Source organism: Podarcis filfolensis, assembly GCF_964270895.1.
Source record: "Podarcis filfolensis genome assembly, chromosome: 8".
NCBI classification, from domain to species: domain Eukaryota; kingdom Metazoa; phylum Chordata; class Lepidosauria; order Squamata; family Lacertidae; genus Podarcis; species Podarcis filfolensis.
The window spans coordinates 27,379,472-27,404,624 of record NC_139611.1 but is presented as its reverse complement, the minus strand read 5'-3'; the positions used below and the strand labels follow the sequence as shown (position 1 = coordinate 27,404,624).

At 46.6% G+C, this 25,153-nt stretch overlaps 1 protein-coding gene across 2 annotated transcripts in view; it reads right to left on the bottom strand.

Moving 5' to 3' along the window:
* The window catches only part of NPHP4 (nephrocystin 4), a 94,151-nt gene that overhangs the window by 43,635 nt on the left and 25,363 nt on the right, over positions 1-25,153 (bottom strand). For both annotated transcript variants that reach the window (XM_083628453.1, XM_083628454.1), the window contains exons 7-11: positions 19,096-19,223; positions 14,667-14,848; positions 14,250-14,376; positions 2,812-2,994; positions 1,703-1,844 (exon numbers count right to left, since the gene is read on the bottom strand). In XM_083628453.1, the coding sequence (XP_083484579.1) occupies positions 1,703-1,844; positions 2,812-2,994; positions 14,250-14,376; positions 14,667-14,848; positions 19,096-19,223 (762 nt within the window). The remainder of the gene's footprint in view (positions 1-1,702; positions 1,845-2,811; positions 2,995-14,249; positions 14,377-14,666; positions 14,849-19,095; positions 19,224-25,153) is intronic.

Genomic DNA, 25,153 nt, shown 5'->3' with positions numbered 1-25,153 from the left:
GAAGCTTCTCCATCTTAGATAATAATTCAGCTACTATATGGAATGTTCCCTGCCTCACTGTCTCCTTCTTTTCTCTCAGACTTATGGAAGCAAGAGAAGCAAGGTCTCTTCACCTGCAGCCCTTTCCCTACCTCCGGTGCCCAAAATTACTGCAACAGCACCCCAAGTACAAGGAATCATGGGAAATATAGGTCTCCAGGTTCCTGAATCTACATTGTGGGCCCAAGTTCACTGAATTATTACATTTCCCATTTTAGGCACCAGACAGAGGAAGATGGAAAACCCACAGGGAGAAAGGTTAGTTTTGCCATGTACATTTGGTTGAAAGTGTTGACAGCACCTGTCTAGCGCAGCTGTAGGAAAACTTCGACCCTCCGGATGTTGCTGAATCACAGCTCCCATCAGCCCCAGCAAGGGTGGCCAGGGATGATGAGAGCTGAAGTTCAGCAACATCTGGAGGGTCAAAGCTTCCCAACACTTGGTCTGGGGTAGGGGTTCATTGTATGCTACTAGCCACAATGGAAGCTATGCTCCACCTCCGCAATCAGAGGCAGTAATACTCCTGAATACCAGTTGCTGGAAACTGCAAGAGGGGAGAGAGAGCTCTTGCAGTGTTTGCGTCATGCCTGCAAGATACCCACTGTGGCCACTGTAAAAACAGGATGCTGGATGATGGGCCCCCTTTGGCCTGATCCAACAGGCTGCTCTTAAGTTCTTATGGGGTGGGACCAGGGGAGCACATCCCAGAAACATCTAGCCCAGATAGAGTGGTACCTCGGGTTAAGAACTTAATTCGTTCTGGAGGTCTGTTCTTAAGCTGAAACTGTTCTTAACCTGAAATTAGCTAATGGGGTCTCCCGCTGCCGCCGCACAATTTCTGTTCTCATCCTGAAGCAAAGTTCTTAGCCCGAGGTACTATTTCTGGGTTAGTGGAGTCTGTAACCTGAAGCGTATGTAACCTGAAGCGTATGTAACCCGAGGTACGACTGTATTACAAACTGAACACTTTTTCCAACCCAGGAGTGAAATCTCCACCTTGTAGTGCAACAAAATATGAAGAGAAGGGATTCTGACTAAACATTAGGAACAACTTTCTGACAATAGCAGCTCTTTTGCCAGTGGAATGGCCTCCCTCAGAAGGTGGTGGCCACCTTTCCAGGGATTCTTTAGCTGTGATTCCTGCATTGCAGCGGGCCAACTCTTCAATTCTATGACCTCAGAAGGTGGTAGACTCTCCTTCGCAGGAAGCTTTTAAGCCGAGGTTGGAAGGCCTTCTGTCGGTGATTATTTAGTTGTGATTTCTGCTTTACATGGGGATGGATTGCAATTCTATGATTCTATTCTATGAGTCAACTCCATCTTAGCAGAGCTTGACGGAGGGCACTGTGTTCCCTTCTCCAGCCACAGCGCTTGTGGTGGCTGCCATGGGAGCACGTGTCTCCCATTACGGAGCCCACGTTCGTGCACCAGAAACAACAGCCTCTCGAGCTGCAGGCAGCTGAATGGCAGCACTTGAAAGGCTGGGAAGAGAGTGGGAATCTCGCCAAGAAAGCAGAGCCCAAGTTGTTGGCCTTATCTCTCAAAATTCCCCGACTACAGCAGCGCATTTTAAGTGGTCTCTCCCCACCTCCACCAAGTTCTGGAGTGGAACAGACATCCCGCTGTGCGTTTGAAGAGTTAGCAATCTGGAAAAAGAACTCACTGGGGGACGGCGTGGGCGGAGGATTCTTTGAGAGAGGAGCCTCTCCCTTCGTGCTGCTTGAGGGTTTTCCAGCCACTGCAGGTTGCTCCTCGGAGCCAGTGGAGAAGTGGAACTGAACAGTCCCTGACTCAACCTGCTTCACCTGGGATTTGGAAAAAAGGAGAGGAGAGGAAGCAAGGACGTCCTTATTTCTCCTATTCTTCATGCTGCCACTGTGGAACAGTATAAAATCCTAATGTTCTGGATAGAAGGAATCTGACTTCTGCCCCAAGAATTCTGAGACCTGCATAAATTGTGCACATTTCTGCAATTTCTACTATTTGATGTAGTCTTGGCTTGACCTTGGGGGTAGAAGAAGCACAGACTTTCTGCACCCTATTCCAACCACTGGAGTTCTTGTTTGGCAGCCCTTCTGCCTTCTCAGATTTTAGCAGGTGTTCACACACCTTAAGGACTAGAAACTCCTTTCTCTCTCTTAAAGAAGCTGGGGTTCTCAGAAAATACCTGCTTTCGTGCAGAAGGTCCCAGGTTCAATGCTCAGCATGTGGCTTTGCATCCCTGGAATCCAAGCCTAGCACATGCTCCTGGTCGGTTTTGCGCCCTGGGACTGTTTATTTTTATTTAGTTCATAAAATTTAGATGCTGCTTAATTATAAGAAACCTCAAAGCAGCTTACAAAAATGTAAAACCACAAAATCAGGAGAAAATTGCCATACGTTACAAAATGCAAGAAGCTAAAATGAAAACAGATTAAATTTCACATCAGATTTTCTAACCACCTGGCTTGACTAAACAAAAATGTTTTTAGCAGGAGCCGAACAGAATACGGTGAAGGTGCCTGCTTGATAGCAATGGCCAGGGAGTTCCAAAGTGTAAGTGCTGCCACAGTAAATGATTGCGTTTTGACAAATAAGTAATAGGTATTATGTGGCACATGTAGTAGTGCCAATTCTGCCAATTTTTTCTCATAGGTTCCTCCCTTTGACTGCTCTTTATGGCTGATTTGCTGACTGGCTTCATCATGTCCCTGGCTAGGGGCCTGTTGCCTCCAAACCACCAGCTCTGCCAATACTTCCCCCCAAAATATGTTTCTGGGGATCACAACTCACCTCTTCTGAGCTCATGGTGGCTGGTGGTGTCTTGTAAACCAAAACGTGACTGGGATTATGTTGCACTCCTCCTTGCAATGGCAGGACCACGTTTGAAGAAGTTGCGTCCGGTGAGGGGTTCCAAACAGCCCAGCGAATTGAGTGCATGTAAGCCGGCGTTGTCAGCGATGTAACGGATGGCGTCTGTGGTTCAAGGGTGCGGGGGGGGGGGAGTAATGGATGTGAGAATGAAGACATCACTTATCAAATGTAAGTTCCATGGGGCTGTTACACTCTTAGCATTGCACACCGTTGTGACCAAGAAATGCAGTCCGGATTATGCAGATATATACAGGTATCTGTGGAATAGCATCCCTATTGAGATAAGACAGGCACATGCTTTCCAGAAACGGCTGAAGACATTTTTGTTCAGACAGGCTTCATTAGCTAGGTCCTTACCATGAATGTCCACTTGTTATGGATTTGTTGCTTTTGTGTGTGTGTGTTTATAATTATGTGTTAATTGCCTTGAGACAGTGGTTTAAGGCAACTAAAAGATTCATGTTAGAATTAATTGATTAATTAATAGTTCTGTTTAAACTGCCCAAGATGGTGGCAATCGCTGCCTCCCGCAGGAGAAAGCTCTGCAGATTAACTATGAGCTGCATGAAGAAGGACTTTCTTTTACCTGTCCTGAATCTTCCAACATTCAGCTTCCCTGGATGCCTGTGAGTTCTAGTGTCTTTCTCAATGCCATCCATCATTTTATAAACTTCCATCATGTCACCTTTTACTTGCCTTTTCTCTAAACTAAGAAGTCCCAAATGCTGCAACTTTCCCCCAGTTGGGCTGCCCTTCTCCAGATCTTCTAAATCAGATACACTGGTTGTACCTTTTAATTTGGCAATGATACGTGGAGGTGCAGGCAATGGTTATTTTTTTAAAGAGCACAGTGGCAACCATATGAACACAATCTCCCTGTGACCTCGTTCCCCTGGGCCCCACACCCTATGTAAGCATCTATGTACTGATATGCCTGCCTCTGCCAACTTCATGAATCTGATAAAATAGGCGGTGGACCACAAAAGTTTATCTGCAATAATCTGTTAGCTTTTAAATGTGAATATGATTCATGATTTTGGATAAAATCAAGTAATAATCCAGAAAAAGCCCCTTCCCAAAAATACATAGTTTCAAACTCCTTGCTGCTTCTAAAATGATGTGCTATGTTCAAGCTGATCCTGGAGCCAAAAAACCCCAGGATTTTTCAAAGGCAACTTCCTCCCACTGTACCAATGTCCCTGTGGAATAAAACCTTCATTGTCTGTGTTCCCACTCCACAGTCTATGGTAGAGTGGCTGGGAAAGGGCCATTGTAGCACTGAGATTCCGGAGTAGGTGGTAGGTATTATTATCAGCAATAACAATAATTAAGCTTGGTTCATATTTTGTACAAAAGCAACTCAAAGTGATTTACAACCATGAATAAATAGGCATTGAAATGAGGCGTAAAATAAGAATCTAAAAGACAACTCTGTTCTTAAATGGTGACATTTAAACATCCCACCCACTCAAGGAGGCTTCAGATAATTAAAAGGCCCAAGAAAAAAGACATGTTTTTGCCTGGCACCTAAGGGTATGGAATAATCGCCAGGCGAGCCTCCCCTAGGTGAGCACTCCACAAGAGGGGGGCCACCACTGAAACGGCCCGTTCTCGGGTTGCTAACCTCCAGACCTCCCATAGAAGGAGAACACAGAAAAAGGCCTTAAATGGTGATTGCAGGGTCTGGGGCAGTTTATATGGTGAGATACTTGGTAGACTGAGCTCTACTGATAGATCTGTTGATTTTTCGCAGTGGGTCAGGGAGAGCTTGCGACTCCCACTTGGCTGACAGTAGCAATGACTAATAGGCTTCCCTATCCCCCTAAATTGAAGTGATGGAATAAAGAAAGCATGTGGGCAGCAACCAGAATTGGATTTTTTGTACGAAATGACTGTGAGTTAATTTCTGAAACTGATCGCAATTCCTCGGCTGAGCATGTGCTCAGAAGCGCTCTGTTTCTTAATGCGTGTCTGCCCTTCTGGCTGGTATTGTGCACCCGATTCTAGTTACAGGTCCAGGCTTCTAAGAAATAACAATAATAAAAATAACAAAGCAGATCCTGCAAGGCTGGTGATCGTTTGGCATTCAAACTGAAGAGGAGAGAACTGTTTCTTTTCTCCTAAGTCTTACCAACTTTAATATGAGCCCCATTAATCAACCCCAGCAATCAGGATTCTCTCTCCAGTACCTGGAGCTCTAGTACTAATTCTGCCAGTAACCTGACCTTCCAGAGAGAAAGTGATGCATTTTCTTAGGGACAGGATGGGCTACACCGGTAGGAAACACCATTCTGAATATAACATTATGGGCTGGCTTCTTAGCTAGAGAGGCTCAGGAGGCTCAGGCTGTCCCCGTTTTAAGGACTCTTCAGAAGGGTCTCAAAAGAAAAGCCTAGGAACTCACGGCTGCGTCCCAGCGTTTTGAAATCCTTCTCCCGGCTCCCTGTAAATTGCTCATTACGAAAGCTACAAAGGCAATCAGCTTAGGGATTATCCACCCTCCAGAAAGGAGAGGGTAGGGGGTTAATTGGGTTCAGTGCGAAGCCACGGCCGGGCTGCGCAAAAGGGCTGTTGATGACACTCTAGAGCGCTGGGAGGCATGCTAATCTGCACATCTCACACTCATATGACGGGCAGACTGTCTGGTGCAGGAGCCTGATCACGGTAGCTCAGCATACAAACTGGCTTACTTGGGGGCACCCGCTCGGGAGTTGATCACTTTGGGGAAACTGCTTCCTCCTGTTTCATGGAGGATAATTTGGGATAATCAGCCTCATATGACCAGCATGCTTAACTCTAATTAATGCATGAAGGGGTTAAGACCATAGAGTAAGCTGCCCCACTGGGCTTAGCTAGGCCATACCCCCTCACCATGGCAGGAAGGGTTATCAAGCCTTTGTTCTGGCACTCCACCCTTCCCCAGCTCCCAGGTTCTCAAGAGCAAAGGTTGCAGTGGACCTGGTGGGGAGCCCAAAGTCTGCATCAGAGTGCTTCAGCTTTCTTGCCAGGGTGGCCTACTAGATCTCTCAAAGAGAAGCCCGCAAGCAAGACCCGAGTGCAACCACACTCTCCCCATTTGTGATTCTCAGCTACTGGAAGATTCAGGGGCATGCCTTCTCCAACAATTGGAGATAGAACACTGTTATCATAGCTAGCAGTCATTGATGATGACATACAAGTCCATAACCTAAAAGCAAAGATTACCTTTTGCTTCACAAATATTACTTTCAAAAACCAACCTGATGATCATAATTCAAGACAACTGGGTCCTCAGCTATCTAAACACCAGGCCCCAAATATCTCAGGCAGAGCTGGTTAATAAAGACCGGCTATTTTTATAATGCAAGCTATTTTAATGCAAGGTAAACCAGTTTGGGTTTGGATTTGACATGCAGAACACAGGAGAGGAGCTGTTCCTTCCCCCAGCAGGACCAGGTGCCATCCAGCAGGAAAGTGAATTCCATTATTACCACAGCCTGGCATGTCTAATTCAAAACAGGAACTCACAAATGGTGTCTTCTCTGACCCACAGGGGAGATACAATCGCCTATCTATAAATATTAAAATGTGTGCACTGGGTTGGTATTCACAGTGTGATGGAGCTGTGGGAAGCAATGGGCGCACAGTGCCCTCCTAGATTATGTATGGGGAAAACATCAGGCATGGGATCAGTACACATAAAATACCAATGAGATTTCTCTGATGCACTGACAGTTCTCATTCTCTTGCGTCATCCCAGCCCTAGCCAATAGCTTCCAAGCATGCAAAATATCTCACGGGGGGGGGGGGATTGGCTAAGCTGCTGATGTATCCTGGGGATACACCATTTGCTTCTGCTGTGGTGAGCTGGTGGGGGAAGAAATCATGTTCCTTTATTCCAGGTTAATTAATCAAGCATAATTACAACCTGCTAGATTTGCATGCACAGATTAGAAAGGCACATTTGAAAGGCGACAGGCTCGGTTTTACAAATGAATAGACTGCTTTAATCCTAAATTTAAATGGGTGCTCCAGGGTTATTGCACCAGACCTTTCAAGATTTGAGTTAGTTACGCCTGTTCACACATCTGTTGAGACCCAGCTTGCAGACAGCTCTGACAGGGGCTCCCCAAGTTGGGAAGCCGAGCTGGGGCCACCTGCCCAGGCAATCTCATAGCCCTGGAATCTCAGTTCCAAAAAGGATGGGTCAGTTCACCAGGTGTGAAACCAGGAGAATCAGGTCACATAACCCACAGCCTGGATTAGGCTGCACAGTACACCAAGACAACTTCCTCTCTGATGGATCTCCCAGGGGAAAAGGCACAACCAAGGTCCATCATTGGAGCCCTAGGGCAAGAGCATCACCCCCTGGCATTCTCTGGGCAGCAGCTTGTACAAATCCTGGCCATCGCCCAGGCTGCCTGGGGCTGATCGTAGCTGGAATCCAACAACAACCAGAGAGCACCAGATCAGCTGTCTTCTGCCCTAAGGTCTCAGTGTCTGGGCTATAAATATGTGTCTGGGCCAAAGCATCTGAGATGAACTAAAGAAATCCAGCCTTCACACAGAAAACCAAATGACAGATAGCTCTAGCCTAGCATTTTTGTGGGCATGCTAGTGTTCTCTATATAGGGAATCATGTGGATTCCCTACAGCACCTGACTCCCACCTGCCACCTGAAGTTCAGCACACGCATCCATGAGAACTAAGCATAACTCAGATTTGTTTATGCAAAGCTGACCATCAACCACCATTGTGGTCCACCTGTCTGCATGAAGCCAGATTGAGCCTCCCTCATATTATCATTCAGCAAATAATGCCTAGGTATGAACAGAGGGGATGGAGCGGGTCCATGTAAGCCCCATAGTTTTGTTGATTATTACTGCATTGCTTCTATTTGCTCTCCTTAGTCATCAGCACACAGATCGAGTGAGTCTGGAAGCAGGATACAGGTATTAGCAAGAGAGAAAATCCCTAATACAAACTGGGTCAGTACTGGATAAAGGCACCTCCACCCACTGCAACACAATGCTGCCATCCCAACAGATTCCTTCCTCTACCCCTATTCTTTCACTCTAATTCCTCAAATCCTCCATTCAACCATCTCCCATGTAATTATATTATTTCAGTGCTTCTACAGGTCAATTTCCTTTACAGCAACATAGCTGTGAGGTGTCAAAAACTGAACAGAATTTTAAAAAATAACACAAATAACACAAACACACAATACCAAGCTTCTTAAGAGTTAAAGGAGCAAGAAATTGGCTTGTTTTTACTTCTGAGTCATAGAAAGCATTTGTGTGTGTATTAGGCCACTTCTCTTTCTGTGCTATGACCTCAATAATTCTTTAAATGAAAGAAAAAAATAGAGAGCTTTCGAGTGCTCCTTCTGGAGGTCACTGTTTCTAGAGCTTTCCAAAAGGCCTGCTGCAAGTCAGTATTTCCTGCACACACAGTCAGTAAGGAGACTGAACGCCATGGACTGAAGGGTGTGTGTGAGAGAGAGATTTAATATGCTTATTTTAGCATGTTACATGTGACACCTCTGCAAAGCTCAGAATCTGAAGATGATCGATGAAACACCTTGAAAGGCATCGGAAGCAAAACCGCCAATGGTGTTGCAATCAAAAACGGCTTTTTACTTTGAGAGTGGGTGCATTATTGCACAGGAAGGCAAAAAGAAATGGACTTTGGGAGACCATCGCTCACTGGCAGGCATGGCCAAACTTGGCCCTCCAGATGTTTTGGGACTACAATTCCCATCATCCCTGACCACTGGTCCTGTTAACTAGGGATGATGGGAGTTGTAGTCCCAAAACAGCTGGAGGGCCAAGTTTGGCCATGCCTGGCTCAGTGGTTGAGCACATGCTTTTCCTAAAGAAGACTCCAAGTTGAATCCCCAGTGGCATCTCCAGGTAGGGCTTGGAATGTCCCATCTACAATCCTGGAGAGCCACAACCAGCTAACACTTTCCATACAGACAGTCCCAGGTCCAATCCTCAGTGACATCTCCAGGAAAGGAAGGGAAACCCTGGAAACACACTGCCAGCCAGTGTGAACAAGACAGCCCCAGGCAGACCAACCATTTGACTCATGGTTGACTGATGCTCAGTTACTGCTGGACTCCAACTCCCAGCAGCCCCAGTAGCCCCCATGGCCAATGGCCCAGTGGATGATGGGAGTCAGGAGTCCTGCAATATCTGGAAGACCAGAGCCCTCCCCCTCTGTTGTAGGATATAATGAACTGTCTGCTTTGGGCACCGTATTTTAAGAAAGATATTGACAATGTACAGTGGTATCTCAGGTTACATACGCTTCAGGTTACATACTCTTCAGGTTACAGACTCTGCTAACCCAGAAATAATACCTCGGGTTACAAACTTTGCTTCAGGATAAGAACAGAAATTGTGCTCTGGCAGCGTGGCAGCAGGGGGAGGCCCCATTAGCTAAAGTGGTGCTTCAGGTTAAAAACAGTTTCAGGTTAAGAACGGACCTCCGGAACGAATTAAGTACTTAACCCGAGGTACCACTGTATTTTGATTTCTTGCAACGCTTTTGTTGGGATCTGTTGGGTGTCTTTTTTCTTCTTCGGAGACAGGAAGGGCATTCCTGGTTTCATAAATACATACATAAAATATGTTTGCAAATATATGGGATTTTGTGCCCCACCCCAGACTCCCCGGCAAAGGCTTAGGGAGGTGAAGGGTGGAACCTATTCATGAGTACAGTTCAACAGCAGGACATACGTTGGTTTAGAGAGGCTGTGGTCCCTCCCCAGATACTCTCAGTTGTGTCATTGTGCAAGACCTTGACTCAGGGCAGGGAGCATCACTTATTAAGTCCTTTCTGGATCCGTGACACTGTAATGCGAGAGGTAATCTTTCTCTAGGGTGAAAACACAGGATGTTCCTTCCCTGGAGACCCACAGCCAGTTCATTTGTTATACTTTTGACAATGTATTTGTCAAGACAAGGTTGCTCATTCCAACTGCGCAGCTGTACAATCAGGCAAGCGGCACGGTCAGGTATGACATCTCAGGCCATTGCCAACCCCCTGGGGAAATCAAGCCTTGGGTTGATGCATTGCCTGACAACTCCCATTGTCTCTACAGTAGGCTCAGGAACGGGCCCACTGTGTGCGGAACTCAGAGCTTGCTCACAGCCTGCAAAAGAGATGAGAGAGAGAGAGACTGAGCAGGCCAAGGAGACGCTGGCTGTGTCGAGGTGGCGCTTGCAATCTGCACAAAGATATGCAATTAAGTGCTCAATTAACGACTGACAGATCCTCCCAACCTCCTCACCTACTTTCGGAAGAGCTGTGAGGCGGAAGTGGAAGGGGCTCGGAGCCAAGCACAGGCCACCGTCCAAATGTTACCAAAAGGGGCAGAGGGCATAGTGTGCTGCTGGGGCAGCCAAATGACCAACAGAATGGTGCTGTTTGTGGCGTCCCCAAGGGCAGACAATTCCTCGATGGCATTTGCTCCTGGAAATATTTAGGGCAAAGTTAACTAAAGAGTTACCTCCGCGTCTAATTAACGGTTTTGAAATCTGGCAGCATCAAAGGGAATGCCGGGAGGGAGCCAAAGACACTTTCATCTGGGTCTTCGTTGAGGACAAGGGTCTTTCCAGATAATAAGACATTTTCGTTTAGAGGAAAGGCAAATAAGTGGTGACAGGATAGAAATTTATAACATGCTTGGCATGGAGAATGTGGGTAGGGTTTTTCTCCCTCTCTCATAAGCACTAACAATGATGACTTGTTCCCCTTGCTAGCCTCCTTTTCAGCCTCGCCCCCCTTTTTTCTTGGTGTGGGTCATGGGGGAAGAAATCAGCAGCATCAGCGGAGGCGGGGCGGTGGAGGAGGGGCATCATAAGAGAATGAACCTGGGTGGCTCCTTGCACAGGCACGTCCTTAGAAAGGAAGTCAGACCTTGTGGGGGATCAACAAGGGGTTGAGGGGCTCAGCAGGTGACCTTTCTGCTCCTTAGAGAAGGTAAGCAATTTGACAGCAAGCAAGTTGCTCTCCAGGTCAGAGCTGCTAAGCGCTGGCTAATGAACCAAACACTTCAGATCGGCACAGGTGGATTAAGGTGGCTAATTTCATTAATAAAAAGCCAAGGAACACCTGATCACAGTGCCCGGGTTTCATCTGGATAAATAAAAGGAGCGCACTGGACTTCACTCCTGCTGTGTTGAAGGTGCCTTCGCCTTTGCGTGGACGTCAAGCGGAACACTTGAAACTGGAGCCCCAAATCAAAACGTTTGCTAATTGAGTTATATTGAAAGGGAGATCCGCATGGTGAAAAGGAGAAGGTCACCAAGTTCCAGTTCAAAACTAAGGCTGGGCAAGTTTCTTTTTCCTTTTTCCTGCCTCCTCTACAAAATAGAGAATTAAATTCATCAGCAGTAATTTTCAGCGGGAGACTAGGGCAACTAGGATTGTTTCCCACAGGCATTTTGTTATCTTCCAAGTTAAATATCCAGGGCCGAGCTACCCATTATGCAAAATGAGCCGGGAGAATTCCAGGCTCTTATTTCTGAATGCTCCTCCGTGTTAAAATATAAATAAATCCTACACGCAAGGCAGAATTTGCAGAGCAGAGAGAGAGCTTTGGTAAAACTTTTTCTGATCTGCTGTTAAATGCAAGGAGTTCTCATGGGGGGGGGGGACTTCAAGACTCGATGATGGAGGAGAATCACTGCAGCCCTTCTCCCACCACCACCTGTCTCTGCTGAGATTGCTTGCCTGCTAGTCCTGGATGCTTCATATACCAGTGACTCCTCCACAGAAGCTCCCTCGGCTCCTGGCATCCTGCTCTCCCAATACAAGACAAACCAGCACTGCCACAGTGCATGCTTCATAACTGAGTCTACTGCCTTCATAGAGAGCTCATCTTCTCTAGGGAGGTGGGGTCCAGATTATTCCTGCATCCTGCAACGGGCTCTGGTAGGCTTCAGGCCAGTTAGGACTGGACCACAATCTTGGCCAAGAGTGAGCAGGGTGGTAGGCTATGATTCATCAGTGGATGATTGCCCAGCTGGGATTCTTGCAAGGTGAGTTAGACTTGGAGGACATAAGGAGAGCCCTGCTGGATCGGACCAGAGATCCATCCAATCCATCACTGTTTTCAACATTAGATGCCTCTTTGTCCCATTCCTGCCACAGGTTCTCCTCTTAGCAGTGAGATGAACTAGACAAGTCATGCCATACATGATTCTATGATATCACTTTAAACAGTCATGGCTTTCCCCCAAGAATTCTGGGAGCTGTACTTTATTAGGATGCTTAAGAGTTGTTGGGAGTCCCCATTACTCTCCCAGGGCTAAAATTCCCAGCATTTCTTGGGAAGAAGGATTGGCTGTTCAGCCACTCTTGGAAGTACAAGGGGCAGGGAGGGATCTTGAGCTCAACACCACTACCCACAACTGCTTATTGATTGGTATTCTTCCCAGGCACTGTAACCATTGGGCAACAGCACTCCTGACGGTCCTGCTAGGTACTCTCCCCAGGTACTGTAACTAACGGCGTTTCCGTGCACTGCTCTGGTTCGCCAGAAGCAGCTTAGTCATGCTGGCCACGTGACCCGGAAGCTGTACACCGGCTCCCTTGGCCAATAAAGCAAGATGAGCGCCGCAACCCCAGAGTCGTCTGCAACTGGACCTAACAGTCAGGGGTCTCTTTACTTTTACCTTTACTGTAACTACTGGGCAACAGAACCCCTGAGAAATGGCATTTGGCCAACACCTATGCTGGAAAACTCATACAAACACCCCCGCACACCTGCAAAAATATGCAACTCCCCCTGGATCTTTCATCACTGTTTGGGGGAAGGTGGCACTCCACTGAGACAACACCACTTAGAGAGGATTTATTAAGTATGATAGAACCATCCGGTACAAGTCAAGGGTAGCAGCAAAATTCACACTGGCTTCCCAGCCTTAAATAATTTTAAAAGGACTTAAAAAATCAATTTGAGCATATTGTGCATTGCGCCTAAGCCTCACGACATGCTGTAAATCTCTGCAGCCACCCTCGCACTCCTCCGCAACAACTACCACTGCTATATGAGACAGGAAGACCTTTTTGAGGGCAGAGGTAGCCCAGCCTGGAGGACACAAAATCATTTCCATGATAATTCCTGAAATGAGTTTTCCCACTGAACATTTCTAACATTATATTCTCACTTGCTGGGAGGTAGCAGCTTACACTTAGGAGACCCCCCCCCCACACACACTCCTTCTATTCCCCCTCCCCACATCATTCAAAATGTGGACCCAATACAGGTTACAAAATCACTCAAAACAGCCAGCAGTTAAATCTATGTAAAGATATGAAACCACCATCAAATCTCAATTATACAGGACATTTAGAACCATATTCTGACTACAGCAAACGATTTCTGAAAGAGTGACATTTTCATAATCCTTAGAAAGCAATTTGGTTTCCTGCTGGCTTGGGAACTCAGGAAGTACACAGACTCTGTTATTCATTATCAGGAACAATTCTGACCCACGAGTCTGTGGCTGAGTGCTGCCAGTAGGCTCCTGAAAGTAGCTAATCAGATCTAGCTATAAGAAGAGGCTGCTGGATCAGGCCAGTGGCCCATCTGGTCCAGCATCCTGTTCTCACAGTGCCCAACCAGATGCCTCAATGGGAAACCCACAAGCGGGACCTGAGGGCAAGAGAACTCATCCATCCTGCGGTCTCCCAAAATTGGTATTACAAAACATTGCTACCGCCAACGGTGGAGGCAGAGCATGGCTATCGTGGCTGGTAGCCACTGATAGTCTTATCCTCCATGAATTTGTCCAATCCATGAGTTCCAGTGTTATGAAAGAGGAAGAAAGCTTTTCCCTACCAACTGCCTTTGTGCCATGGACAATTTTATGAACTTCTATCAAGTCACCTCTTGCTCAGGTTGTGTCCCAGGTGAGAGATGCCCTGGGAGAGCATTAGCCAGCCTCTGGCCTAATATTCCTACGTGAAGCAGATGTGCTGTGAGTGTGCAATTATATCCAATGCATTGCTTCTGTACTGGCCATGTTCAAGACGGCACCATATGGATGATACACAGCTACCGCCATTGCAGACCTGGCTTTTAAATGAGTGATGAAGCTCGTAGAGGGGAGGGGAGGGCAGTCAATGGCTACAATTGACCTCCATAAGGCTCTTCTGATGTTTCTATGTCCTTATGCTGTGCCCAAGGAAAGAAAAGCATTGCCTGCCTGTCCGCCTCTCGTCAAGATATCCTCATAGAAAAAAAGGGATAGAAGGTACCAGGAGGTCGAAGCTGGCACAACTGAGTTGTGACCCTATGAAGACAGAGACTCAAGCCATCCTTATGCTACCAAAAAGGTGACAGCAGATGCAACGCATACCTTCCCATCTGGTCCACTTGCCACGGAGAAGACATACTCCAGCAGCAGGACTACTCCAAAGGCCGGGTGATGGACCATCTCTGTCAAGTGTATGCGGCTTCGCAGCACAAGAGCTTGCCCCTCCAAACTGCAAGGAAGGAAGTGGGGGGGGCAGAGAGATCCAGATATGATATGCCAACCAGCCACCTGCCATCAGGTTTATAGTCCTGACCATCTTTCTTTTGCCCTAATTTCTGCTTGGAGAGGAACAAAGTGTGGGGTGTGCCCACGCCCCTCTATCCAACCCTCAGGATTCTTCCCCAGGCAACAACCCCTCTCTTCAAGCCACATCCCGCAGTGGCCCTTCACCCCACTTCCTTGGATGAAGGAAGGAAAGAGACATATGTGTTTGGCTTGCCTGGAAAGCTGCCTTCTTACCTGGGTCTGACACCGGCTCCTTGTTTCCTCTGTAAGCTGCCGGTCCGTCCTCGAGCCACCTCGGCCTCTGGCACCACCACCACCACCTGTGGTGGCTGCACAAAGCAAAAGCCGTTGTGTACCCCAATGTGCAGCCGCCTCTCCTGCACCGCGAGGGTGTTCCCATCCAGCATCGAGTTGCCCTAGGAAAATCCATAGGTGGCCAGGTCATGTCTCAAGGCACAAGGAACAGCCATTCAACTACCCTGCAAAATGTCACATAGTCATTCATTCATTCCTTTTCCTGTCCTTCACCCTAAGGTGCCAGGGCGTATTACGACATGAAGAAAACAATACTCAAAAGAACTTACAGAAATAAGGCACATCCTGGAAATATACAGCCTGAGCCAAGTTAAACAGGTGCATCTTCAGCATTTGCCGGAAGCTGTACAATGAAGGTGCCAGGTGCACTTCTGTGGGGAGGGAGTTCCACAACACAGGGGCTGCCACAGAGAAGGCTCTCTCCCAGGCAGCCACACACCTCCGAACCTCTGAGGGTGGACAAACTACAGTGGTACCTCGGTTTACAAACAGCCTCGTTTACGAACTATTCGGTTTATGAACTGCGGAAAACCGGAAGCAGTGTTCAGGTTTGCGAACTTTACCTCGGTCTACAAACGGAAGCTGAATGGTGGAAGGGCACTGGTGGCGGGAGGCCTCGTTAGGGAAAGCGTGCCTCGGTTTAAGAACAGATTTAGTTTAAGAATGGACTTCAGAAACGGATTAAGTTCATAAACCGAGGTACCACTGTACTCAGCACCTAAGAGGGTCTGTAGGGAAGGGGGGGGATCTTTCAGATATTTGGGGCCTAGATTGTTTACTGCAATCTTGAATTGGGACCGGAAACAAACAGGCAACCAGTGAAGCTGCTTTAAAACAAAGGTTATATGAGATCTAAACAGAGGCCCAGCCATTAACCTGGCTGCCGCATTTTAGACCAATTGAAGTTTCTAAGTTGTCTTTAAGGGCAGCCTCATGTTTCACTACCACCTGGAATGGAAACAATTCCAGGAACATGTTGGAGGCGCTTGACTGAGAGCCAATGGGATGGGCTCTGCAACCCATCTCTCCCACTGTTGTAGCCTGCAGGAATGGCTGGTGGCTGGGTGATAGCTAAGGGAGAGAAGGCCTGATGCGGCTTGTCCTACAGCAGGGCTGATGGAAAATGAAAATCCAGCTTGCTGTACCCTTTCCTTATATTCAAATGCACTGGAAACAGACCCAGAGTAAGGGCCCAGGCAACTTATCAAATGCCACGGCATTTTTTAACCCCCCATACCAATGTATTGTGAGGAGGGGGCGGGAAAAGTAATTTTAGGCAGGATGTCCTCAGCTAATAAAAATGAAAGCTGCCCCAGAGTGACTGCTGGATATTAAAGTATTTCATCTTCTCCTCTCTGAAAATCCACTGCGCATCTGACAAATCAACAAGGCACATCCTTGGGGGTCATTACCGCTTCCTCAATTGCGAGAGCTGAAAACACAAACATTAAAACTTAGAAGTTGTTCTGGGTATCCATTAATCAAAAGCAGCCTGGCCACCATGTAGCTCATTAGCAGTTGCTTATTCCAGGAGGAGGGGAGGAGAAACAGCAACAGGGAGGCTGAGAAGAGAGCAGTCTCTTAATCAGAAGGAGAACTAAGGCAATAAAAGGACTCTTCCCTCCCCACAAAAAATGCAGCCTCAAAAGCAATCCATATGAAAAGAAACAAGCAGAAGCGTTGTTATTGTCCAGAAAATGGAAAATTCATCCCTCTTAGAAAAAATCCATTGTTTTCTGCTTGGTGGTATTGGAGGAGGCAAGAAACCCAGCTATTTACTTACAAGGATAATCCAGCTTCCTGAAAATTAGCTTCATTTTGAAAGAACAAAAATGGATGTAGTCCATATGAACAAGACTACCTTCTTAGAACAGTCTTCGCCAACCTGGTGCCATCCAGATGTTTTGGCCAGAAACACATGCTGGCTGGGGCTGTTGGGAACTGTAGTCCAAAAACATGTGCACCAGGTTGTTGCAGAGGAGATCCAGAAAACCCTAGTGAAAGCTAGGTAGCTGTCCAGTGTCTGAATCAGGTTTTCAGCGGTTCAGGAAGGGCTTCTGTGATCATACATAGCTCCCCCTTGCAAAGACTAGCCAATACAGAATGAATTCTGCGATATAGTAAAAAGGTAAAGGTAAAGGGACCCCTGACCATTGGGTCCAGTCGTGACCGACTCTGGGGTTGCGGCGCTCATCTCGCTTTATTGGCCGAGGGAGCCGGCATATAGCTTCCGGGTCATGTGGCCAGCATGACTAAACTGCTTCTGGTGAACCAGAGCAGCGCACGGAAATGCCGTTTACCTTTCCGCTGGAGCGGTACCTATTTATCTACTTGCACTTTGACGTGCTTTCGAACTGCTAGGTTGGCAGGAGCTGGGACTGAGCAACGGGAACTCACCCCATTGCGGGGATTCGAACCGCCGACCTCCTGATCGGCAAGTCCTAGGTTCTGTGGTTTAACCCACAGCGCCACCCACGTCCCATATGTAACAGCTGTCAAATAAATTATGCAAAAAAGGAGCTGCTGTGCAAAGATGCTCTAGTTGTATAATCGAGACCGGTCACAGGACCAGGTTTGCAAGAATTTGGACTACCTGGTCTCAGAATTGCAGGGGGGGGGTTGCTGTTGTTTTAGCTTAGACAACACAGGGCCAGCCTACCTGTGCAGCAGGGTGAAGCAACAAGTGTGGTCTAGTGGCTAGAGTGTCAGAGTAGGACCAGGGAGACCAGGGTTCAAATCCCTGCTTGGCCATGAAATTCAGAGTCCCTCAGCCCAATGTACCTCACCAGGGTTTGGGTGAGGATAAACTGGGGAGGAAGAGAAACTTTGTTCCATTAGTTCTGAGTAAAACTTAGTTGGCTACAACCATTGGTGTCTGAATGGTGTGGCAAGAGATTTTAAATTCTTCCTCAAAGCAAGGGAGATCAGTACATCGGTGCCACTTCAAAGAAGCAAGCAAGCTGTCTTGGACCGACACTATGACTTATGCGCATTCCTGACAACAGGTTATGTCTGGTCATTGTCTGGAAAATAATGTGCAATGAGATTTGAGACCAAAAGTCTGAAACTAGTTATGCTTCAGAGTGCCCCTGAAGAAGAACAATTCAATCTGAAATGCATTGGGTTGAATAAAGAATACTTCCACTAGACTTCTGAATAAAACACACTCTTGAATCTGTCATTTTCTATTTCTTTCAGTAGCTTGTTTTCTCCACTCTTAAATTTGATTCCCCCCATTTCCACATCAGTTTTGTGGTGTTTGGTTTTTTTCCAAAGTCCTCGTGAAAATGTGTCAGAATTTTAGTGCATGTATTTCGCAATATCCATTTACTTATTACATTTATATAACACCCTTTTTCCTCCAAGGAGCTTGAAGTGGCGTACATGGTTCTCCGCCTCTCCATTTTATCCTCACAACAACCCTGTAAGGTAGGTTAGACTGAGGGGCAGTGACTGACTCAAGGTTACCCAATGAAGCTTCATGGCCAAGTGGGGATTTGAACCCTGGTCTCCAAGGTCCTGGTTCACCACTTGTAACCACTATGTCATACAGGCTCCAATAGGCAAAATTCATTATGCAACTTGGCCTAATATATGTTTTTCCCCAAGCAATTGTTTCCTAATACCATGAGTTATTGTATGCTATTTTCACTAATGCTTGTTTTCTTGTATACGTGTAATGGTATCAGGGGGGTTGATGGAGAGCAATCAGGCAAATTCCTCCCTGGTCAGCTGTAAAGCCTTGTTATTGATGCCAAAAAAACCTTCACCATGCGGAGCGCTACTCTTCCGTGGCTCGCTCATTCACTGGCAGAATCTGAGACTGGGCGGTTCTTCAACCTTCCCCAGCAGAGTAGTTTCTTGACGCCCAGTCTGCGCTTCCCCTTTCTGCGTGGAAGCCTACTGTGCAAGGAGGGCATGGGTAACGGAGAACCTCTCTCCTCCCTGCTTTGCTCAGGCAAGGTCTCCCCCGAGTCCTGCAGCTCCTCTCCGCTGGAGGCGTGGTTACTCTCCTCCGCTGAGGAGGTGCTGCTTCCCACGATCTTTGGGGGCTCTCTGTAATCCATCCGGCTTTTCCCCTCTCGCCCCTGAGCCGATGGCAGTTCCCTGACAATACGTTATTAGGCTGGAAAGCTATACTGAAAATTCAGAGAAGAGCAAGCTTGAAAGGATAGCTGTGTTCTGGTTTACGTATTATTTTGGGAAGTACGAATTAGGGTAAGGGTGTATGAAAATGCAAACCAAACTGAATTTATTCCCCATTCCAACCTGGAGGTCTCAAACCTCTTCTCCCCGCCCCTCCTTGACTTTTACTGCATTTCTCGCCTTTCCAAGCCTTGGAGAGTACCTGATCACTCATGAGCAGGTCCAAGAGCTCCTCTTCAAATCTCTCCAACGAAGGGTAGAGGTGGATGGACAGCTTCTCCAAGTACCACGTCACTGTCTTCATGAGTCGTGGCTTCTGGAATAAGTCTCCTGCAAACAGAGTCACAGGTCATGGCACAACCAAGGTTTCAAGTTGTGACATCACCTCACTTTGTTCAATGTTCATGAATTTATGAGCCCACTTCCCAGCTCTTGCTCTTTCTCACAAAGCTGATGTTTTTTCGTCTTGGGCGCACTTTGCCCAAGTAAGGTTTTGCAATTGTTTTTGAAAACAGCATTATTGGTTACGTTGCTGAAATTCACACAAAAAGATTCTTTCAAAAAACAATACAATCAGAGGCATCAAAATTCCACAAGCAGTTTATGTCATTTTACTACAGACGTTTGATGCAGGTGTTTGTGGAAAGGAGATCAGCAAAGGGAAGCCAATGTAGTGGGGTTTATTATTATTACAAAAATCAAAAATAAAAGTCCAGGACATCATAATTCCACATGCATTTCTGAAATCTCACTCAATGTGTACTCATCTCAGTGAAGATAGGAGGGGACTATCAACGGCTATTAGCCATTATGGCTATGCTCTGGCTCCAGTCGGAGGAAGCAATTCTTCTGAATACCAGTTGCTGGAAACCACAGGAGGGGAAAGGGCTCTCGTGCTCAGGCCCTGGTTGCCTGTTTCCCCACAGACAACTGGTTGGCGCCTGTGAGAACAGGGTGCTGGACTAGATGGGCCATTGGCCTGATTCAGAAGGACTCTTCTTACAGTACATTCTCAGCGGCACTTAGAGAATTTATTTGCAATTCATATATAGGGCAAGCTCCGGAATCCAGGGCCTGAAGTTCCTGGAGAAGTTTGAGCCTCTGTACATACTTTGTACTACCAAACGTCACTTTAATATTCAGAAAGCCTGAATATAAAATGTTCAGCCAGTGGTATGGAAATTAATCCTGCAAGTATTATCAGATGTTGAAATTTCAGGCTGCCAGAGCTGATTTTCTTCATTTATAGCGGAAATCTGCAGAAAGCATAGTGATCTTGGAAGCTTGTACTGGAAGTAATTTTTTGCTGTACTGTAACTCTTCATCCACTGACAACTTCATTGAATTTAATAGGAGATTCATTAAAAACAAAAGAGAAGGCGGTTTGAGAACATGCGTTAGCAGCAACTGAAACGGTTGGGGCTCGGTGTTGAAAAAAATGTACATCGTGCCCTCTGACTCCGAGCGGCTGAGGGAAATTCTTGATATTATTGGAAACTGACTGAACTAATAAACTAACATAATAGGGGTTATATTCCATGAGACTTAGGAGAGAAATGAAAGGTGTTTCTCAGTTATTAGAATACATATTGGAACAATTGTCACTGGGAAAACTTATTTTTGTGATTTAATATCCGTTCTACATGTGCTTATTGGAATAAATATATTGTATGCAGCGTCACTGGAATGACATATATTTACAATTTAATACATATTACATACGTTGGATCTTTTTCTTGCTTTGCTTTAAATTAAAAATCAATATAAAAACGGATTGATGTTTCTGTGCTTGCGTGATTACAGGCTCCCATATATCATTTCTTTCTTTAAAAAAAGAAAAGAAAGAAAGAAACCCACAAAGTGTCTTGTGGCACAGGCAAGGCATCTGCTTTTGAGGGACAAACTCTACAACAAAGGCTAAGTCTGAAGGCAACTCTGCGGCTGGTGTGAGCGGGATGGGTGTCACTTAAGAACCCCAGGGCTTCAAGCAGAAGTATTTTCTCAGCTCCGCCTGGAGATGCTAGGGATTGAATGTGGAGGCGTCTGAATGCAAAGAGGAAGGCCTTTTTCAGATTATGGCTGGGCCTATTTGATCCCAATATAGTGTTTGTAATGTCATTTTTATGTAAGCATGTTAGGGGAATAAACAAAAAACCTAGAACACGGAGTGTCTACTCATCAGCCCTGTAAACATTCATTTTTACCCATGCTTTTGGCCTGTTAAAGTTGTGGAGGGGGACTGTTATTATGCTTACGTTATTATTATGATACCTGTTATTATCTTTTCATTATTATGCTCCGTAAAATGTGTTCTTCATGTTGTACACCACCCTTGGATCTTTTGATAAAGGGCGGTTTGTAAATCGAATTAACAACAGCAACCAGCAAAGGGGCTTTGCCGACTACCCACACAATGTCAGCAAGAAGCAGAGCTCTCTGAGAGCCTCTGTGGGAGAAGCAGCATTTATACCAGGCCTCAAAAAGCAATGAACTGCATAAAATCTTATACTAAAAGAAATGGGGGGGGGGGACTTCTCACCTTTTTCTTAAAAAAAAATAATAATCCCAACAAGAAGTACAATAAACAAACAAATGTTAAAACTGCTGACGCTATCTGAGCCCTACTACAAAAAACGCCTTGGGCGACAAATTGTAGCATTCAATCGTTCAAAGAAAAGCGCATCAGGAAAGAACCGGAACAGATGTTCTCTCCCTTTGGCTCAGCCTTCCCCCGCCCCTTCTCTGGCCGGCCGGGAGAAAGTTGCACTTGAGCTAATTCAAGCATGGGAAGAAAACCAGCAGCAAGGCAGCAACCTCTTCTTGAGCCCCTCTGTAAGGTTCCATGCTGGTCTTTCCAACAGAAAGCCTTGGGGCCCACCATGTCAACACCTGGGGCCCTTCCAAAGGCATCTGCCAGGGAGAAGGAGGGCGGGAGATGAAATGTAGGCCGGCAGCCAGAAATGCTGTAGTGGTAGTAGGTGGAAGGGTATTAGTTCAGATGGCTTTGAAAACAGAACTGGGCAGATTCATGAAGGATGCTTCTAGCCTGGGTTTGGAGGCAAGAGAGCTCTCCAGGGTGAAAAGGTAAGGAGCCAGCACTAAGACTCAAAGGTATCTCCAGCAAGGAGCAGCCTCCAGACAGCAACAGAGGCTTCTCACAGCGCACAGCTAAACTATGGAACTCACTCCCATAGGAGGCCGTGACAGCCACCAACCTGGATGGCTTTAGAAGAGGATTACACAAATTCATGGAGGGGAAGGCTGTTAATGGCTACAAGCCGCAATGGCTATGCTCTACCTCCATGGCAAATGCTTCTGAATACCAGTTGCTGGAAGCTGCAGGAGGGGAGAATGCTCTTGCGCTCAAATCATGTTTGCTGGTTTCCCACACGTTGGCCACTGTGAGAATAGGAGGCTGGAGTAGATAGACCGTTGGCCTGATCCAGTAGCTCTTCTTAGGTGGCAAATGCATTTTGGAAATGCAAGAAGGCAACAGAGATGGGTAGGCATATTTTCTGAGCCCCTCAAATTAGGAAAACCTTTAATAAAAATTATAAAAAGTATATCGCTAGGATAAAAGTACCAGATTTCATAGAGGTGGGTTGGAAGATCTTGGCTAATTATTTGAGTTAACCGGAGGGGGGTGCTGGAGAGCTTAGCCACCGCAAATCTACAGCAGAGCCAGTTAAGGTTGGGGGGGGGATGGACTAAGCTAGCCTGATCCTCTCCCAGCCTGTGATGCGCCAACAGCTTTGCAGAGCACCAGAGAGTCACCTTTCACCTGCACGACCCATCTATCTCCATTACGCTAATGGAGGCTGGAGAGGTGTGATTCCGACCCTCTGCACAGCCAAGAGTGACTTTGCATGAAGTGACAAGGTTGCTAAGCTCGTTGCCGGGAAAAGCTCACGGCCAAACAGCAGCCAAGTGGGAGATTGATGAGCCTGTCGGCGGGGATGACGGATCAAGTTCCTTGAATCCCCAGGATACAGCTGCAGAAGAAAAGATCTTTAGGGCATGGCAGGAGGAGAAGGACCCACTTGGAAAGTCATCTGCATGAATGCAATGTCAGCTGGATTCTGTGGACAAGGAAGTGTCCAGAGGAGAGTTGGAGATTCTTAACATTTCCTTGCTGTGGGAATATTCCTGAAAAGACAGCAGGCTGACTTATGGGGCGAGCGTTGTCCACGCATGACTCATATCTTTTCAAAGCATTTGAAGCACCACATACTAATTTTTAATATTTATCACGCACCTAAAAGTAACAGCAAGGTACTCTACAGTGTTAAGAGACACAGCATTAAAAAGAGCACAGAAGAAAGACTATCTGTATTATTGTCCTGATATTACAGGAGTAGGGACCGAAGCTGTTCTCATGGCTGAACCCAGAACATTCTAACTCAAGAGTGCCTTCTCAGTTCAATTGACAGATAGCCCTTACAGCAAGAGCAGGCAACAGGGTGCCGGTCCTGATGCTGTGGACTAAAACTCCCATTATCCCTGACCACTGACCACTCTGGCTGGGGCTGATGGAAGTTGGGAGTCCAAAAACATAGAGAGGGCCACAGGTTCCCCATCCCTGAATGAGACTGTTACTTGCATTTAATGTCATTAGCTACCTCCATCACTCACCTGTACTGAACATAACGTACTAATAGCCTAGATACCTCCATCATCTCCTCCTCCTTTTAATGAAGGGATGAGCAACCTGCTGAGCTCCAGATCTACAACTCCCATTATCACTGACCACTCTGGCTGGGGCTGATGGGAGCTGGATTCCAGCAACACCTGGACAGGATCAGCCCTGCCTTGCGCTACTCCAGTGACATGAAAGCTGTGAAGAGGCACATCATCCCCTTGACTTGTTCCTCTCCCAGAATGGTTGCTGGGGTGAGGCGGCTCACCTTCAGAATCCTTGAGCTATTGCCAAGTGTTGTTTCCTCCTACTTACCTGCGGTGTGCCTGAAATCTACATGCCCGGAAGGGAAGAAAGTGGTAAGGGAAACCATCCCGTAACGCTTTTCTCCCCAAGAGGCAGCTGATTAAAGATTCTTCTTGTCCTCCCCAAGATACACAACTGTGCATTACTGAGCCTGCACTGTATAGTTAGGAGGCACAGCCCCGGCGACACAGAAAGCACCCGGCAATAGAATGAAATAATACATCTCTGGCTGGCGGAGCAGTTTAAGAGCCGCAGGAAGTGCTGGGAACGGAGAGTTTCTGACAAATTAGCTTTGCTAACACTAGAATCTGCCTTAATTCAATTTTGGGAGCCAAATATACCTCCTCAATTTCATAGAGGCTGTTATCCAAAGCTTCAGTGTATCAAATTACAGGGTACATTTGGCTGGAAGTGCCCATTTGCAGCCAATTTCAGGCCCTCGGCTCTGTCTTGTCCAGTAACCAAGTAGTATTTACTGTGGGGCCGTCTTGGTTAAGGAGAACAAACAAGAACAGAAGGGCTGGAGTGCTAACTTTGGAGGACACAGATCTTTGTCAAAGTAACACAGCCAGCAAGGGCCATTCCATGCCCAGAACTTAAAAATTCTCTAAGTGCCGCTGAGAATATACTGTAAGAAGAGCCCTTCTGAATCTAGGCTCTAGAGTGTGTGCGCCTGGGTGTGTGTGTGCCTGTGATTTTTTTTCCTGTCTGTCTAACTATGTGTGCTCTGATTGTGTGTGAGGATCTTTTATTATGATTATCATTGTAGAGTTGGAAGGGACCCCCAAGGGTCATCTGGTCCAACCCCCTGCAATGCAGGAATCACATCTAAAGAATCATTGACAGATGGCCACCCTACCTCTGCATAAAAACCTCCAATGAAGGAGAGTCTACCACCTTCCACTGTTAAACAGCTCTTCCCATCAGAAAGTTCTTCCTAATGTTTAGTTTGAATCTTCTTTCTTTTCTTTTAAATCCATTGGTTCAGGTCCTACCCTCTGGAGGAGCAGAAAACAAGCTTGCTCAATCTTAAATGTGGCAGTCCTTCAGACATTTGAAGTTGGTTTTCAGATCACCTCTCAAAGTGCTGGGTTTGACCTATAAAGCCCTATGCAGCTAAGGACCTCAACACCTCAAGACCTCTTCTCTCCACATGAACTGACCCAGACCCTTCAATTGTTATCTGAGACCCTTCTTCGTGTGGATCCTCCTTGGCAGGTCTGGAGAGTAGCCGTATGAGAACATAGCCTTTTCAGTGGTGGCTCCCCACTTGTGGAACATTCTCCACGGGGAGGCTCACCTGACACCATCATTACAC